Genomic DNA, 18,765 nt, shown 5'->3' on the forward strand with positions numbered 1-18,765 from the left:
CAGTGCAGTTATTCAGAACACAGTCATTTCACATGAAATATATTATCTTACTTATTTTGGGAGCACTGCTGTAACATGGCCCTGCGATGGACTGGCAACCTGTCCAGGGAGTATTCCTGCCTTTCGCCCAATGTATGCTGGGATAGGCTCCAGCCCCCCTGCGACCCTGTTCAAGATAAGCGGGTTAAGATAATGGATGGATGGATGGATGGATGCTGTAACATGACTTACCACAGCAACGTTTCAGCATGTTTCCTGAAACGTTCTTGGCTAAGTGGTACTTTTGTAAGGTTGGTCTGGACCGCTCTTAACTATACCTTAGCAATGTTGTCAGCTCACTCCTCTAGTGGCCACCACTGTTACGACCACAAGCCTCTGAAATCAGCTGTTACTCTTAGTTACATCTCAATCTGTTAAGCAACATGTACACTAATAATTCTACAGTTGTAATTGGCTAATAATATTACTAAAATACCACATTAATGTGACTGTTTTTATGCAAAGAATAAAATTGTACATTGATGCATGTTGTACTTTATTAAACACGTTGCCTAATTGCCTTTTAAATTACATTTAGAAACTGACGATTTCCCACTCTCTCTGTGGGCCAGAGTGATGTTTAACCATAGTTCTTTCTTTGTTTTGTTGTAGTCCTAAAATTGGAATTCAGTGCCATGTCCTCTAACAATATCTCCATTTTGTTCACTGTGAAACTGTGGGACCGCTTCTTTCTCTTTTTTTTCGCCATAACTTATGTTGTTTTCATGTTGGTGCGTTTTGCTTTTATTGAATAATCAGAGAAAATAGTGAATTACACCAGTAATGTGATGTTGCTTCTGGGAAATCAACCCTGATTGCAAAGTCATTTAAGGCACCATGACAAAGATATTAAAATAATGCAAATAAAACAAGACATGCCAAAGAAGGCATATTGCTAGGTGGCAGGACAAGGTGTGATACCACAATCTGATCACAAACCATAGCCTTATATAAAAAATATATAAAATTATATATTAGTTGCATAATTTAGTTTGTACATTTTAAATTATATTAATAAGTTCCCACCAGCCGTGATAAATGCTATATTTTTAAGCATTCCTGCAGTGTTTTATTCATAAAGAACACTACTTTCTCTCATGACGCAGTCAAGCAGTCGCTGCATGGAGTGAATATTCGATCTTAGAGCCGTCAATGGGCCTCGTAACGTCGCACATGGAAGCTATCCCTTAAGCAACCGCCAAAGGGATAATTCGGGAAACAACCGAGAAAAGTAAACAACTTTAGTTAGGTATACAGAGAAGAAAGGTGAAACTGATGTAGAATTAGATGCCATGCATTTTTAAATATGGTGGGGGATCTTTATTTCTTGTTAAATATAAAAAATGATATAGGTCATGGAGCATCTGTTAATATAGACATCATTGTGAACACCAGTATGTACCAAGATATTTAAATAACAAAACACTGCACTCCCCCCCACCCCTCCCAATGAGCTTACAAGACTTCCATTTTCATAAAAAGATTTAACTTTTGAATGCACTTATGATTATCTGATTGGTCCATTTTATTTCCGTAGTGTAAGCAGTGAATTGTCAGAGCTGGGGAAGACTAAAGCCTGGCAATATAGGCCAGCTGTTGTAAACTCTCAAGTAACATGCACTATGCAACAGGTAAAAATGGTTTCACATTTGGCACTTTCTTTCCCACGGTGAAGCCTGCAAGGCAGCGGTTTCAGCTCCGCCAACCATGTACAACTGATGCTTCTCATACATCCTTAATTCACACACTCACACTCCCACGAACGGCGATTAGCTGCCATGCAAGGCACCAACCAGCTCACTAGGAGCAATTGGGGGTTAGGTGTCTTGCTCAGGGACACTTCAATATACCCAGGGTGGGATCAAACCAGCAACCCTCCAACTGCCAGACGACTATTCTTACCTCCTGAGACAATTAATGTAATGTTTAATGTAATTTAAAGCTTAATGTAATTTTTATATGCTATGAATGATTGTAATATCCAATTGGCATATACAAATAATTTGGCCAGTCTAAATAAAATAAATAAATGTGTATAAATTAAAATAAATAATATGTATATATATATATATATATATATTATACATTAATAAAACATGAATTAACAGAATAATAAAATAACAAAACCGGCTTTACAACCGTTCTCTTTCATTTCCGCGCACAATACGAACAGCTGAGACTACTCATGAAGTTTGTTCAGCTCCTGCGAAAAAACTGACATCCAAAAACTTTGATAAATCCCACATTATCTGCGGAAATGCATTTCCGATGGATTTACAGTGAATTTCGTTTGGCTCATGTTTGATAAATGAGGCCCATTGTGCGTCCCACAAATGAAAAAAACTTTTTGTGCAACTGTACTGCGCCTTGGACTGCATTATAGGTTTCAAAAACCACTAAATGTGAATAATGTGTACGGACATGTCAAGTGACATGACATGTCACTAAAACGTATCCAACATGTTTTGAAACTAAAACTGCTAGTGTGTACGTAGCATTAGAGCAGACCTTTTCTCTAAAAAGTTTGTTTAGAATGTGTGTTGGGACCACAATTGCCTTTTGATCGGTCAATTTTTTTATGCTGTTGTTTCTGATTGAATACTGATTGGTTGCGAATTGTCTGACAGCGCGTTTGTTTCTTTCCAAGGCAAAAAAAACCATTGTGGACCAATAGAACTTACTGGGCCTGGGCATAGTGCCACACCTGCCACAAATTAAATGAGCAATTTCCACACAATGTACAACACAGGCACAGAAATATGATGTCAATACTCCACAACGCCAAATGTGGCAGTCTTAATACACAAAGTTGGGTTGCATTACAGTATTTTGTATATGAAACTAGGTAATTTCTTGGTCATGCTACAGTAGTGCTATTGTAATTCTTGGCAGTGCTGTAGCACCAGCAAGCCATATTTGCCCAGAACACTGCAAAAATAGGCAAGGGTTGTCAGATTGGGAAAGGGTTTAATCAAAGGGGTTAATCAATCCAAACTCATTAGGAATTATTATTTTATTATTATTTTTTATTATTATTATTTTTTTTTAATTATTATTATAATAATAAAATCAACCCTTATTGAATAAAGGTCCCATTTACATCAAAAACCAAAATATTTGAGAACATGTAACAGACAGCAGAAAAACATTAAAGATTACCTTCATTTCCATATTCAGGTGAAGAATCTGGGCTTCAAATGCGTACCTGTGACAGTCACCTTCACTTTTCCAACACAACTTGAATACAACTTTATCATGGAAGACTATATGATATCTGTTTCAAAGGTAAGCTTTTCAACATATTTTCAGTTATTTTTCTAAATCTATGTTTTTATTAACAAAAAAGCTCTCACAATGTTTATCCATTTACCTATGTACGCTTATGAAAATATGCAATTTTACAGAAATAATGTTTGTACATACTAGCTATAATACTGCAAAAAATTTTGTTAACACACTATAAAGCTTCATTGGAAAATGAAAATGACAAACCACATTGCAAGAAATATTTGTTTTTGGATTAATGTTATTTTTAAGTCTGATATCCTTATAAAAGCCTATAAAAATAGTTATATTGAGGGGAAAAAAAAGGTACATATTACATAATCCTCAGCAACCTAACTAAGCATTTGACTCTCACCATGGAAAATATTATGATTTGCCACACTCTCAAGCTTTGATGCTAAGTGTGGTAAATAGTAAATCTTTATTATTTAAAAGGAGAAGAGTGGAAGCGTAAAAGTATCATTTAAAAAAATAAAAAAAAAAGAGTACTATAATTCATCTGTTTATATATAATACCATTTTTTACAACAAACTGGTGCCAACCAACGGCAGATGGGTTCCCACTCTAAGTCAGGTTCTGCTCAAGGTTTCTTCCTGTTATCAGCCAGGGAGTTCACCCTAAGCATAATCTGGGGGGCCAGTTCTCTGTAAAGCTGCTTTCTGACAAAGCCCCTTTGTTAAAAGTGCTCTGAAAATAAAAATTGATTGAACATTACATCTTTTTCCTAACACATTAATATTTTCTCCTTCTCAAGAACCGAACAAGATGTGGAAACATTTCTGATATAAAAACACAGGTGAGCCTTTATTTATTTCCTATAGACCATCTTCTGTTAGCTGACATATTTTTATTGTCAGAATGAGCTCTGCGAAAAGTTAAACTCTGATGTTGATTAGTGGAAAAGAAGGGTGTTATCCTCTAGCAGGCTTTTGTTTTTTTGGAGGAACTGGATAAATTTGAGATGTTTTGTGCACGGGTTCAAGACAAAATCTCTGTTGATGTGGTAGACTGGCCTCTCGATGTGGCCTGGAACAATCCAAATGACAAACCAGCCAGGAAAAGTTGGGAGCATAGCATGATGCTTAAGGTTATGGGTGCAGAACCTTGGATCGTTTTTAAAATGTGCCATTCCCTTTGGAAATATGGGGCAGATTACTTTGAGGTCCTGGAAATTAATGAGGGGGACTGGTTGAAGAAGGAATATACAGCAATGTTGGAATGGAATGAATTTGGAATGACTGGGCAAAGCTGCATCTTTTGTTTGTGAATAGATACATACACTGTTTTTATGGAGCAAACGCAAGGATTACATTGAAAGTTTTAAAGACTTGCTAGTCTCTTTTAACAAAATACAGATCCTGTTCTGCTGGATGGATTCCACAAGACTTAATAAGAATAAGAATAAACCAAGGCAGCTTGTTTGAAGATTGTTTGTACCTGATTTTGATAAGAGAGTTGCCCTGCAGGTCTGAGTCCTGAGGTGTGAAGAATTAAAGTATCCCTGAGACAACTGTGAAGACAGTTGGAAGTGCTGTATACATGAAACACTTACATAAATCAGAGCCAGTAGACCAAAGAAAGTAATGTTGGTGGCTCTGAAGATCTGGTACAAAGGAAAAGTACCCGTTTCACAGAGAATGTTAAACTCTGTTAAATAGAGTTATGTGGTTGGACTGGTTGGCATTTTGGTCGCATTTACATTTGCAAATGTATAAATCATACGTCTAAAACACTTAATTGTTGACTATTTTAGAATGTGTTTTGGCAGTGGCCGCATATGCCATAGCTTTTTTCCCTAAAAACATGAGTGCTGGGTTATAAAGGACTTAGACCCATGTTTAAATAAGACGTGCTTAGCTGACTTTGTGCAACGTTTGCGTAACCTTCATACAATTAGATTAGGCTTTTTCGTTAAGTGCTTGTTCTTTTTAGATAAAGAAGCCAGTTTTATGGAAGTCACAAATCCTGCAGCTGAGAGAAACGTACTTCCACAAGGAGCAAAGTCGTTGAATGACAGGGGCCTATATATTTTCCGATATTTTTTTTCAAGATAAGTTAATGCTGAACGTTGTTGACGTCAAGATTAAGATGTCTCGCGATAACGAAGAATTTGTACTTATGCTGGAGGTAGTAGTCTGCAATCAAGAAACTGTTTCTGAATTGTGGTACGGCTAGTTAATAATGAAGTTAAAGGAAGTTATGCAGGAAACCATTTCAAAATGTTGTACTGTTTATAGACAGACGTCAGTTTCCGGCAAAACTTTTTATTCTTTTCTTTTTTTTTGTTACAGGACAAAGGACACTGCAAGATTGAATGTGACATATTTCCTTTGAAACAACATTCATCTGTTCTTTTCACACTGTCTTGGAAGGTATCCTTCCACAATAAGGTAAGGTCCAGTCGCATAATGCACAGTAATATTCACATATTCAAAATTCTCTCAAACACCAATGCCCAGATACAAAATAAAGTTCCATTTTGGACCTGAGAGTAAATAAATAAACCCAAAATGAATGCGTCACTGAACTATTTGACTGCCTCAAAATTTCTCTCTCTTCAGGAACTTATTCCCAGAAAACCCTTTTCTTTTGAAAGTTTGGAAGTGCAATTCTCAAGTTGGGTAAAACTCAGCTATGAGGAGAACCGGTATATCCAAACTGCAAGCACCTCAGGGGTGAGATTTCTTCTGATAAAACATTCTGATTTGAAAGAATCTGTTGAAGTGGAAATAAGTACAACATTTTCCCTTTTGACAGGACCAAGCTAACCCAACAAAATTCCACAAAGCAAAGGTATTTATTGACATATCTTTTAAGATGATGGTCTGAAATTTCTTCTTTTCCTTTAATATTTTTTGTTACATTTCCATACTGTGGTTCAACACAATGATGTGAACAATCATGGCTGATCTGTGGTTTCACTCAATAATCTTACAGATTGACAGTCGAGTTGAACTGATAATTCCGCCCAACAAAGCTTTGATCTCTGGGATAGGAGCTGGTGGAGGATTTTTAGTGCTGGCCATCATTTTTGTGATCCTGTGGAGGGTGAGTGTCTCTGGTGTGGTAAACATCCATTTAGATTATAACAGTTGCTTTGTCCTGTGACTACAACCATTAATGATATTAATAACAATGAGAAGGAGAGGGAATGTGGTCATGCAAACAAAAAGTAGCTGTATGCATTTATGCAGTTCAATGCAATGGCAGACAGAATCACTCCCCAAGGTTAAAGGCTAAAAAAGCCTGACAGTCAAGATTCCCAGATTACTGCCGAAAAGTTCATACAAAACAAACAAAAAACCAAAAAGATGAAATAGTCCACAAAACGAAGGGCAAAAAGAAAAAGGTTAGATCTCACCCCTCTGTGGTTTGGAAGTCCATCATTTCAGTTCTTATAATCCAGTAATCCAAAGAAAAAGAAAAGTCTTTTAAATCCAATGGGCCTTTGTCTTTCCTTTTCCCAATGGTTCAGTTAGTCCAACAAAGCAATCCTTTTCCTTGTTTTTTAAAGTGATCCCCAACAGTCCTAACTAGGCCTTAGCCGAAAACCATTCTCTCTACTCCACCAAACATTTTTTCCTTTGTTCCCCTTGGCACCTCCCCTTCCTGTCTCTAGCACACCCCCTTCCTGACTCCTGGTGGTGAGAAAAGGTATAGCTCTAAAGAGATAGGGAAGAGTTTACAGGCCCTGCTAAATGATGGAACCCTATTCCTTAACAGGGTTACAAGATTTATTTAAAATGTTAATGACAGAAAATGGACAGTAGAACTGTCCTTAACCCCTTAAGTATCAGTAGTTCTATCCATGAATTGAAGAAGTACTAGAAAAAGGACAGGCAATGATTTTGAGTTTTTGGAAAGGAAAAATATTACTTGCTTAGTAATATTTAAGTATCAACCCTTTTCTTGAAAATGTCTTGAAAATTACATACCCAAAATAAAATGGTTACTATTCTTGAACTCTTTTAACTACAGGCATTATCCTGGTGTCATCTAAGTGGGGTTTGTATTCCAAGAGTCAGAATTGGAATATTTGAAGAGTTTGGTCCCAAAACGCTATAAATCCATTTTGATTCATTTGAGTAAAAATGTGTTTTCTTTACCAAGAAAGTGGTATGATGAAAACCACCATTTTCTGTTTCAAACTTTCATATAGCATCTTGAGGTTATAATAACATTAAAAATTCAAATCCAGATTTTAATATTTAAAGATTTATTTTAAAAACAGATTATTTTTTCCCCAAAATGCAATAAATCCATGACACGTTTTTTAAATCCATTGCATTAATACAAAAAAAGAATTTCTGTGCAAAATACAATTACAAACAACAAAGTAAGTTGATCCACATATGACAGCCTATTTATCTAATTTTTTGGCCGAAAATACAGTCAATTACATCAATAAAACGTTGCTCATATGCGGAAAAGTGCTAAATTTCATCATGAACAAGAAGAACATAAACAACAATATCACATATATTAGACCATAACATTTCCAAAATCACATTCCCCTTACATTAACCTTCCAAAATTGCATTCATCATAGCCATGTTACATTTAGTTGTGTAGTGTATGCTATAAATACGCTGCATATGCTGATTTTTTTTTAGATTCATTTTGAACACATTGCATTAATTGTGTTGTCTTGTGCATTATACAAATTATTGCATTGATAAAAACAATATTTCTGTATACAATTGTGCAATAGTAGAAATATACTGTAAGAAAGAACACTAATACATGACGATATCCCTTGTATTTATTGTTAATCACTACTTATATCGAGAACTCTCTAGGATGCCGGCTGCATACAGGGCGCCGCCATTACTGTTTACACAAAGTGGAATGGCACGCTGTGATTGGTTGAGTGGAAAAGGGGGACTGGCATTTATTGCGGTTTGGAAAAAAAGGGAGTAAACAGGACAGTGTAACACGGTGAATATCGCGTTTTGCGGAAAATTGAATATGGGGTTATCAATAGTGACAAAATACAGTACAGATTTTGGCGGTAACTACATTTTTTTTTTAATGGCGCTTATCGCGTTTTGGAACCAAACTCCTCATTTCTTTCTGAATGAAAACATTTTATGTTTTTGAGTGGATACAAATTAGTGTACCTTGTCCCTGGCGTGTTTAGAAATACAATGTCAAAATGTACACAGTCAAAATACTGGACAAATCACCTTTGAAATATGGTGACAATATCTCCAAAAATGATCATTCTGCATGATATTATGGGTCTGATACTAATAAATATCAATTTATTTACTAATATATTGATTAAGGTCCATTGATTGACGTTTTTGTCAAATACGCAACGTCCATCAACAAGTCAAACACATTCCACAATTTCAAAAGCAGGCAGGGGTCGTGTCAATGAAAATGCCCTCTATATTGGAGCCAAAGGTGTTTTCATGGTCTTCCTCAGTGTTGTTTTATGCAAGCCTAACAAATTTTACATCATTGTAAACGTAATGTCATTAGCTAAAATGCTTCTCAGTCGTTACCTCAATATCATACCACTAGCCGGTTCTAGGCACAGGTGAATATACTTGCTCACGGATGGGGATCACACTTTTACTGGGTAACTGGATTACAGATATTGGTCAGATAAGCTTGTATGTGGGCTCATCCTGTTCAAGAGATCCTAAACAAAATGTAGAGAATCACATTCCTGAGTACTTTTGTAGAAGTATGCAATGGCAAAACGGACAACAATGATAATTCCTCCAGAGACATTCTAAGAAAGATTTTGAAGAGAAAAATGTAGACACTGCAATTTTTTAAAACAGATTAATAATGCAGACTTGATTAAATTTGCTAATGCTTTGATTTGGAATTAAATGTGTAATGTTTCCACTACATTTGAAATATTTAACTAAAAGCTATAAAAAAATATTTGCACTTTATTTACTTTTTTTAACGTACTGCTGTTTATAGATTTGGAGCAGGACAGGATGGATTTTAAAAATGCAGAGAAAGTGATGTCCCCCCGCCACCCACATGTTACAAAATAAGGAACTGTTGTTAAAGTGCAACAAAGTATCCACAGCCCAGCCCTGGCCGACTTAAGGGTGTGTTATGTGTTTTTCTCTGAACAATTGGATTAGTGTGAAACAGTATAATTTTTGAGAATACAAGATGCAGTTATATGCAAAACCACATCTAAATTACTTTGACCATGGAATGGTTGTTGGTTCCAGACAGGGTGATCTCAGAAACGGCTGATCTCCTGGGATTATCATGCACAACAGTCTCTAGAGTTTGCAGAGAATGGTGTGAAAAACAAATAACATCCAGTAAGCAGCAGTTCTGCAGGCAAAAATAGGGCCAGAATGGTCAAAGCGCAAATAACGCAAATAGCCACAAATTACAACAGCGGTATGCATCTCTGAAAACACACAACGCGTCAAACATCTAAACGGATAGGCTATAGCAGCAGAAGACCAATAAGTCTAAAATAATAACTCTAATAAATACCTAATAATGTGCTCACTGAGTGTGTGTAATGCTATACTTTGCTCTACAAATAGTACATTTAGGCAAACATTTCAGGCCCACAGAATTCGGCAGAAAAGCTGTTTTCCTTCCAAGTTTAACACCGATTGAGATTTTTTTTCTTTGTGGAAAACGTCTAATATCATGTGTGAACTCTCACTTCAGGTCAGTGAGCTAATGTTACCTAGGCTGGCTGCTTGCTGTCTGATGATGATACAACATCATTGTACAATAAAATTCACATTTCTGAATAAATTTACATTATTGGCATTTGGCAGACAAATTCAAACAAATTACACAAGAATTGTTTAAGTAGTTAAATGAAACATAATACTACAAAATATTTAGGGTTTTTATCCACATTCAACACAAAATGCTACTTTTAATCACTACTGCAGTCTCAAAATTATTCAACCCCCTGTCTCAAGCACACCTGATGCAACTAATCAAAATTACCGAACCCCCTGTTTCGAGCATACCTGCTGCAACTAATTAGTTCAGGTGTGCTTGAGATAAAACACATAAATACCTGGACTGGCTAGGGGTTTGTTGAGAGTGACGTTTGATTGCATGTTAGAAATATGGCTAAGTCAAAAGAATTGTCCAAAAAGTTCAGAGAAGAGATCATTGCCTTGCACAAACAAGGAAAAGGATACAAAAAGATGGCAAAAGCACTGAATGTTCCTAGAGATACAGTTGGAAGCATAGTTTGCAAGTTTAAAGTTAAAGGAACAGTGGCTACACTACCTGGACGTGGCAGAAAGAGGAAGCTATCAGCGGCTGCCACCAGATTCCTGAGGAGGCAAGTGGTCAAAACCCTAGAGTGACTGCAAAACTCCTGCAGCAAGACTTGGTGGCAGTAGGCACTGAGGTTTCAGTTTGCACAGTAAGGCGCATACTGAACACTGAAGGGCTCCATGCCCGGACTCCAAGACGTACACCACTACTGACCCAAAAGCACAAGAAAAGTCGGCTCCAATATGCTCAAAACCATCTAAATAAGCCACAGAAGTTTTGGAATTCTGTTCTATGGAGCGATGAAACAAAACTGGAACTTTTCGGGCCTATGGATCAGCGGTATGTCTGGAGGAAGAAGAATGAAGCATATGCTGAAAAGAACACCCTGCCTACAGTGAAGCATGGTGGTGGCTCAGTGATGCTCTGGGGCTGCTTTGCTGCCTCTGGCACTGGAAACCTGCAGCGTGTGGAGGGCATGATGGATTCAGTCAAGTATCAGGAAATCTTAGGGAAAAACCTCATGCCGTCTGTGATGAAGCTGAAGCTTGGGCGTCGTTGGACCTTCCAGCAGGACAATGATCCCAAGCATACCTCAAAGTCCACCAAGGCTTGGTTTCAGAAGAAGAAATGGAAGATTTCCAGCCGTCACAGTCGCCTGACTTGAACCCCATAGAAAATCTCTGGTGGGATTTGAAGAAGGCGGTTGCCAAACGCACACCCAAGAATATTACTGAACTGGAGGCCATTGCCCATGAGGAATGGGCTAAGATTCCTCAGGAACGCTGTCAGAAGCTGGTGTCTGGCTATGCATTGCGTTTGCAGCAGGTCATAACAGCAAAAGGGTGCTCTACTAAGTACTGAAGATGCTTGTCATGAAGGGGTTGAATAATTTTGAGACTGCAGTAGTCAATAAAAGTAGCATTTTGTGTTGAATGTGGATAAAAACCCTTGTAATATTATGTTTCATTGAACTACTTAAACAGTTCTTGTGTAATTTGTTTATTACAAACAGCTGAGAAATTTTATATTTTGCCAACTAAATTAAATAACCACTATCTTTTTGTCTGCCCCTGATAATACTGCTTTTTCAGATGTCACACACTTGATGTCATATAATGTCATACAAAATATGTCTTCTACACTTCTGGTTTCTAAATCTTCAAGGAATCGTGATGAATATCTATAGCCATGTTTAGGCTGCACCATTCTGGAGATTTGAGACTTGACTCGGTCTCTAGCTAAGAGACTTGAGACTTGACTTGGACTCTAGCTCAGAGACTTGAGACTTGATTCAGACGTGTATTTGATGACTTGTGAACATCTCTGACACGCATGTTGTGGTTCTAGCCCCTTGTGCCAGTTTGATACATACAACGCATGTTTCCTGGGCAGAATGTGTCATGTGTGCTCCTGAAAATCGTCACAAAAGGCTTCGTACATCTAGCCCATAGTGTTAATCAGCATAAGACTCTCATAGCATAGTTGATGGAAAATGGAAACTTGTTTTTTATTATTATTTTTACAGTGCACATACAAAGCCATTACAGAAGAGTAGGCTAAAGAAAATTGAAGTGCAGTAAAGCAGGCTGTTTATACAGTAGGCTATAGGGCCATCTTGTCTCACATCATTAAATGTAGAGAAACAACCTGTCCTTCCTCAGACGTTCATTAGGTTAATTTGTTCGATGATTAGGGCAGGGAACAACAACACTTGGAAAAAGTTTGGTGAATCCAACATTTCAACATTTCTTACATTTACATTTTTCAATTGTCCTGCAGAAATGGTCTATATTTTTTTCTAAGCTAACCACATATAGCAACATTAATATGTAATGAATATCTCGGAAGAAATGGATAAGAGCTAAATATTACCGAATAAGTGCATGGTATACATGGAGTATAAATTCTTAAAATAATTAAGGGAGATAGGAAGATATTGACATGCAGGGTTCAAGAAGCTTGCATTATTTTGACAACTTTTCTTGCTTATATCTTACGCATAGTGTAACCGTGGAGAAAGCTAGCTGATTAATTCAGTTCTACGGAAATATCCTGGAGAGATGCCTCTTTATGAGTTAATTGGTCAAAGGGCAGTGGTTTTATATGTTTGAAGCCCATAACCTGAACAACCTGCCCCGGATCAGGTTAGCCATGCAGCATATTTGCCCTAGCAATATACCCCAATTTAAAGTAACTCAGCTTTATGGTACAGAAAACCCAGGGCTAGTGCTTGGGTTAGTGCTTAGGTTACCTCGATAACCCTGTAATCTTGCATCGTTGTACATCCCCCAGCTCCATACTCAACATGGTTTGACCAGCTCAAGCCATATTTTGAAACAGCTGGTAGTTTCATGCTGGTCATAGCTGGATTTTCCGCCAGGGTTGTCTGCATTCTGAAAAAAATATAAATTACAAAGAAATCCCTGTTTAAAACTCTGTGTGAGTCATGTATAAATAGAAACAAAATAAGTATTGGAAACACATTGAGAAATGAGCACTACTCCGAGCAGCAAGTGGACCACCTCTTTAGTTTGTTGACGACTAGCCAGCGGTCATTTTATTGTGAGCACTGCACTTAGGGAACCGGTAAAAGTGCTTACTTGCTACTCGTTATCGTTTGGAGGACGATGTGATTTTCCCATTTCCAAAACCAGAATCAAACAAGGAAAAGTGTAGGCTGTAGGCTAGGGGGGAAAAAACACAGATGAACCCCTGAAAGATAACAAATGTTTGTGCCAAATCTAACAACTTTTTCAGAACTTGTAGGCTACCTTTAAAACATATTTTAAAAGAAATCAAAGGCGCAGAAAAAAATGCTCTGTGTGTGATGTACCATTCAGAGGACCCAAGTGCAGACCAGGGAGTATGCAAAAAAAGTTGTCATTATTCAGTCTAATATCAAAGCCAGGTAATCAGAGATCAAACAATGCCAGAATTGAGATGCAAAAGAATAATCTAAAAAACAAAGCAGGGGTCAAAAATCCGGGAAATCAAAGGCTGAGGTAAAAAGGGGCTAGGCAAAAAAACTCATTAGAAAGGGCAACTGAAAATTGATCAACATTCTGACAGAGTTTCTAGCACAGACTGGGGTTTAAATACATGAAGGGAAGTGACATACTAGGTGGGGCATGGGAGTGAGGATTAACAAATAAACAACTGGTGAGGAACATAATTGGGTAGTAATACAATAACAAGGGGGAAACGAAAACTCAGACTGGATACATATAGACCCACATGTAATACAAACGGCTCCAGATTAGGGAGTGGACAATTGCAATTGCAGTTAAGAGATTTAGTGATATCGGGAGGCAGGTGCGAACACTTTGCTGAATCAAAGCAAGTAATTAGTGATAGAATAGAGAGGCGGAGTTACAGAGCAGAATCGAAACTGGAGATATCGTTAGTATGTTAGTTTACGTGATTAAATCTAATTTACCCAAAACTAGTGACTGTTAGTTAATTAGTTAGACAGACAGTGTGTTAATATAATTAGTACTGTACAATATCTATGTTAGTTTTTACTAGTAAATTAGTGCTATCTACAACATGAACTAGTGAAAAAGCAGGAAGTAAGAAAAAGCAAGGCTGAGAAGGAATCGTTGAAACCGGAAACCACCCGAATAGTGCAGCAAACTGACAGGGGAGTGACTAGGGCTCAGAAACTTACAGACATAGACATAACAGGGGAAGACAAATTCAATGAACTGTAATGAATAAATAAACAGAAGACCAGTTATAAATAATGGAAAATAATGAATTACAAGAAATAACAAATAAACTAACAGACAAACTCAGGAACACAAGTGTGTCCCATTTTGAAATGTCACTGATCACCAAAATCGTGCCATGCATAGCTATGTCTGACAAAATGTGGCTTAAGAGGGTAAATAATCCCTCTTAACATCAATGGCACCTAAAACAAATTAACAGCTTGTTAAACTACTACTGTACAGTGTACAGGCTACTATATATGTAGCCTATACAATGGATGTGTACAGGCTACAGCAGACTACAGTAATACCAAAACATTTGGAACCAAAAGCTTGGTTTGGCCGGCTCTCATGGAGCTGCATAATTGCCTCGCTGCTCCGAGGGAGGGACTCAGCAGGGACTAGTAGGAATTGCCGCATGCATGTACCCTGGCGCGCCTCGGAATTACGGTCGCAGGCTGTGAGACGAGGCAGCTTGAAGAAGGCGTGTTGTTCTCAGGATCGCTAGATCCATCTGGGCTGCCGAAGCGACGGGGTCATAAACGGTGTATTCCCAGCTAACACTAATTGGATTTGATAGGGTACAATCGCCTACCAAATTGGGAGAAAATGAGAAAAATAAATAAATAAAAATAATTGTGTGATTATTGAATTGAACTGAATGATTGAATTGATTTCATTTAATTATTGAGGCATCTTTGTACATATCATGTATGATGTACTTTTAGATTCATTTTCTTTATCCATTTTATGTGTAGGACCGTGTGTTTGACACTGTTCCTCTTTCCTCAGCTTGGACTTTTCAAGAGAAAGAGGCCTCCTACACTTTTACCAAATGATGTAAACGAAGTAAATTGTGACCACATGGATCTAATCACAAGTGATGATGAAACAGAAAATTTAAAGAATGACGCGGAACAAGATTCATCCTGTGGTATGAAAGCAGGTGGCTCAGACACTTAATTTATTCAATACAGGGGTGTAACTTACGGAGTGTTAGGGGGTTATGTCCCCCTAATATTACAAAACAAGCAAAATATCCGACCCCACCACCCCCCACCCCCAATTCCATAGCACAATGATGAGAAGAAATATTTCATAAAATAAAGATTGTGATTTCAGGATGTGATTGGGATATCAAGGTTGGATGTTTGTCACTGATTGAATTTTCGCAAATTTCTAAATTTTCTCTGCTTTGCATTTGCCTACATTGTGGAATGCGCTGGGATCAAGCTTTGATGAGTCATTGTCAGATGTGCTGATGTTCAACTGTCCATGTCACATTTGTTGATACTCAGCGCTCCTTCCCTTTACAGTAACATCAGTGACAACAGACGCTCATCAAAGATAGAATGAAGCAAGTAATGCGCCAACCTATGAATTAAATTTAGTCGTAGGCAGCTCCTATAACAGCCAGCAACTGCCTGTTGATTTTTTAAAATGTTATATTAGACCTTTAACCAGAAATGGGCTGTTGAGATTTAAATCTCTTTTACAAGGGGGACCTGAAACTGCCTAGAGCTCTTGTTAGTTACTGTTGCTACATTTGCGCATCTATCAATGTAACATTAACATGAATAATCTCTGTGATTTCTTCCACCTTTTTAAGTTTTCTGCAACTTCAGTGAATTCTTTCTGTGACATTCATCAGTAATCCATATTATTTTCACAGCTGTCCTTTTTTAAAAAATCTTATATGTAGGGGGGGGGAGCAGGTCTATGAATTTCAGCACCCCCAATATTCCAAGTAAAGTTACGCCCTTGATTCAATAAGAAGTGTGGGGAAAGTATTAATAATAATTTTTTTAATGCAAAAATGTTGTCTGTCTAACCTAAAGGCATACTATGCAGGAGTTCTGTGTTTACCATAAAAAATGGCTCCAACTCCATTCCCAACCCTGTCTAAGGATATGCACCAAAAAAACAACAAGATATTTTTCTCTGGCTAGGTATGTCGGTAGCTTTATACCGGTCAGGTTGTCACAAATATTCCAAAATGCTTCTATCCAAAACCGTTAGCAAAAACTCTCACCTCGCTGTCATATACAGCAAAGTTACTAGGGTACCTAGTGGTGGTGGAACATACCTATGCTAGTAATTGCTAGCACAGATACATTTAGTGAAAAGTGCAATCTTAGTGTCTCTCTGACCACAGATGTTGGTTGGTAGTAGTTGAACTGCAGTCATGTGTGAAAACAAAAAACCTCAGCTATATAAGATAGTAGGATTTTCCAACGTAATAGGACTCACCGCTATTACCTAATAACTGTAATTGACATGGCTTCAAACCGACACTCGAAAAAGCAAGGGCATTCCATTGATTCCTCTGTCCTTGTGCCCTTTCCTTGTATCCTTTGATGGGAGCTAGGAGTGAGGGAAGGACATGAGGTAAAAATAAGCATTTGGAAAAGAGCCTGGGAAGGGAGAGGTGGACAAATATATAATTTATATGCCACATGTTCTGTAAAAAGGCGCTCATGTTTCCTTACTCAAAATTCCTTCAGGAGCCTCCAAGCTCACTGCGCTGGGGCATTGGTGGACCCACAGCAAATTATCAGGCTATCATGGGCAGCAAGCCAACCTTGCCAAACATAACAGTATTTAGTTAGCTAATAACATCAGCAACCTAATGTTACCAACTGCTAACCAGCCAGTTGGTTTGGTGATTGATAGATACTTTGATAAAATGTCACTGGTTAGCCATCATGGCAACCCTGTCCACGGGGCAAATTTGCCTCCTAATCGTTCCCCCACTGTGGGAGGGGCAGGCATCGAGATGATAGGGAGCATAAAAAGCAGCAGGTGAGGGACACACTTTTGGGTTGCTCTGGTTCCAAATCGATTTATGAAGAATGAATCAATAATAAATCATCATCATACAGCTTAACAGTTGGACACAGTGAGCTCATTTCAACCTGGACATTTGCATTACATGCAATTATTACCATAATTTAATTGGTGTTGGCTGTAATCGACAAAATATGGATTTCAGACAACACTTGACAATACTGTGAAGACCACGATAATTATCTTTTGAAAAGATATGACATGGCAGACAAATTAGATTTGATTGTGATCAAATGCTTTTACAACTATGGTTGAGATGGCGACACTTAAGCAAAATAAGTGTTGGCTTGGGCCCGGGGGTACCTCTCCAGCACTAAGCCAGCTGAAAGTGCCCCAATGTGTACTGTAGTCAACCAATACACATTCCATAATTTTTCTGTTGGCCACATGCTTTTCAAATACCGCCGACAAAGAGGAAATAGTCACACCCAGAAATTTTCTTTTTAGAACAACAAATACAGGCAGACAAGCAAGACTGGGCAGAAGTGCACGCATACACAGATTGTCAGTGCATCAAAGTAATGATGAGCATGGTTGTTTTCATGATATTTTCAAGGTGTAAATCCTGCATAGTATGCCTTAAAAAAATTGCTAATACATTCCATTTCCATCATTTGTTGAATCTTACAGCTTTAATGCATGATTATTGTACATCATTATATCTTGTTTTATCCACAAGCAAAATGCAGTTGCAAGAATATTTTATAACAATGCTAATTTCATTATAGTTTGCTTGTTAAGCCAGTGTATTAATGGATCATTAAAATGCATGTGTCTGACATTTTATCTTTGAGTATGTTTCCTGAAACCTTCCATACTGTAATGATATTCTGTGAACAGTATTTTTTAATGCTCTTGCAGTATAATAAAAGCTTTATGCAGAAGTCTTCATGCAGTCTTTATTTTTAACCAATAGTTCTCCAAATGGAATACAGTTGGCTCCAGAATTGTTGGCATCCTATTGAACAAGTAACCAAGCAGCTAACAAAATTCCCAGGCGGTCTCCCATCCAAGTATTAACCAGGCCTGGCGCTGTTTAGCTTCCGAGGCTTTCTCAGCGCGGTATGGCGATTACGCTGGTGTCTGTGAGACCTCTCAAAATGGTGGAGGAAAGTGGAGACACACCTCAGTACCTCAGGAATGTCTGTTAAATCCTTCTATTCTAAGATACCCAGATAGGTAAAAAACAAAATGTATAAAATAAATTTAATCAGCATAATAAATACTTTAATGCAGATTTTTGTCATATTCTTTTTGTCGGTTTTCTGTGACTGAAAACCATCTGCCGACTGTTGTGGACACCAAGCAGTAAACGGTATATTCTGTATATTGGGGCTATAATTCCATGCATCTCTATGTTTGCAGGTTTTACTGAAAATAGTGATACTTTGTCACTTGATGTTTTAATTAAATAAAAAAATTACCTTTGTCATTTTATTGGTTTCAACTGTATAATGTTTATATTATATAGGCCTATGTAAGTTTCAGGATCATGGGGTTTTTGCATTACATTACAGGCATTTAGCAGATGCTCTAAGTGACATACAATGAAGTGACATAACCTGTTCCAACTTGCATGTGTATGAGTGATGGTAGCCTGTGTGTGTGTGTGTGTGTGTGTGTGTCTGTGTGTGTGTGTGTGTG

The 18,765-nt window shown here is 37.6% G+C and overlaps 1 protein-coding gene across 2 annotated transcripts in view; it reads left to right on the top strand.

The window, feature by feature from the left end:
- The window catches only part of zmp:0000001082 (integrin alpha-D), a 145,358-nt gene extending 127,353 nt beyond the window's left edge, over window positions 1-18,005 (top strand). For both annotated transcript variants that reach the window (XM_061223240.1, XM_061223232.1), the window contains 7 exons: window positions 3,217-3,324; window positions 4,080-4,121; window positions 5,617-5,715; window positions 5,887-6,000; window positions 6,083-6,118; window positions 6,263-6,373; window positions 15,067-18,005. In XM_061223240.1, the coding sequence (XP_061079224.1) occupies window positions 3,217-3,324; window positions 4,080-4,121; window positions 5,617-5,715; window positions 5,887-6,000; window positions 6,083-6,118; window positions 6,263-6,373; window positions 15,067-15,237 (681 nt within the window). In that variant the 3' untranslated portion in view covers window positions 15,238-18,005. The remainder of the gene's footprint in view (window positions 1-3,216; window positions 3,325-4,079; window positions 4,122-5,616; window positions 5,716-5,886; window positions 6,001-6,082; window positions 6,119-6,262; window positions 6,374-15,066) is intronic.
- The last annotated feature ends 760 nt before the right edge of the window (window positions 18,006-18,765 follow it).

This window comes from Conger conger, chromosome 2 (genome assembly GCF_963514075.1).
Source record: "Conger conger chromosome 2, fConCon1.1, whole genome shotgun sequence".
Lineage (NCBI taxonomy): Eukaryota > Metazoa > Chordata > Actinopteri > Anguilliformes > Congridae > Conger > Conger conger.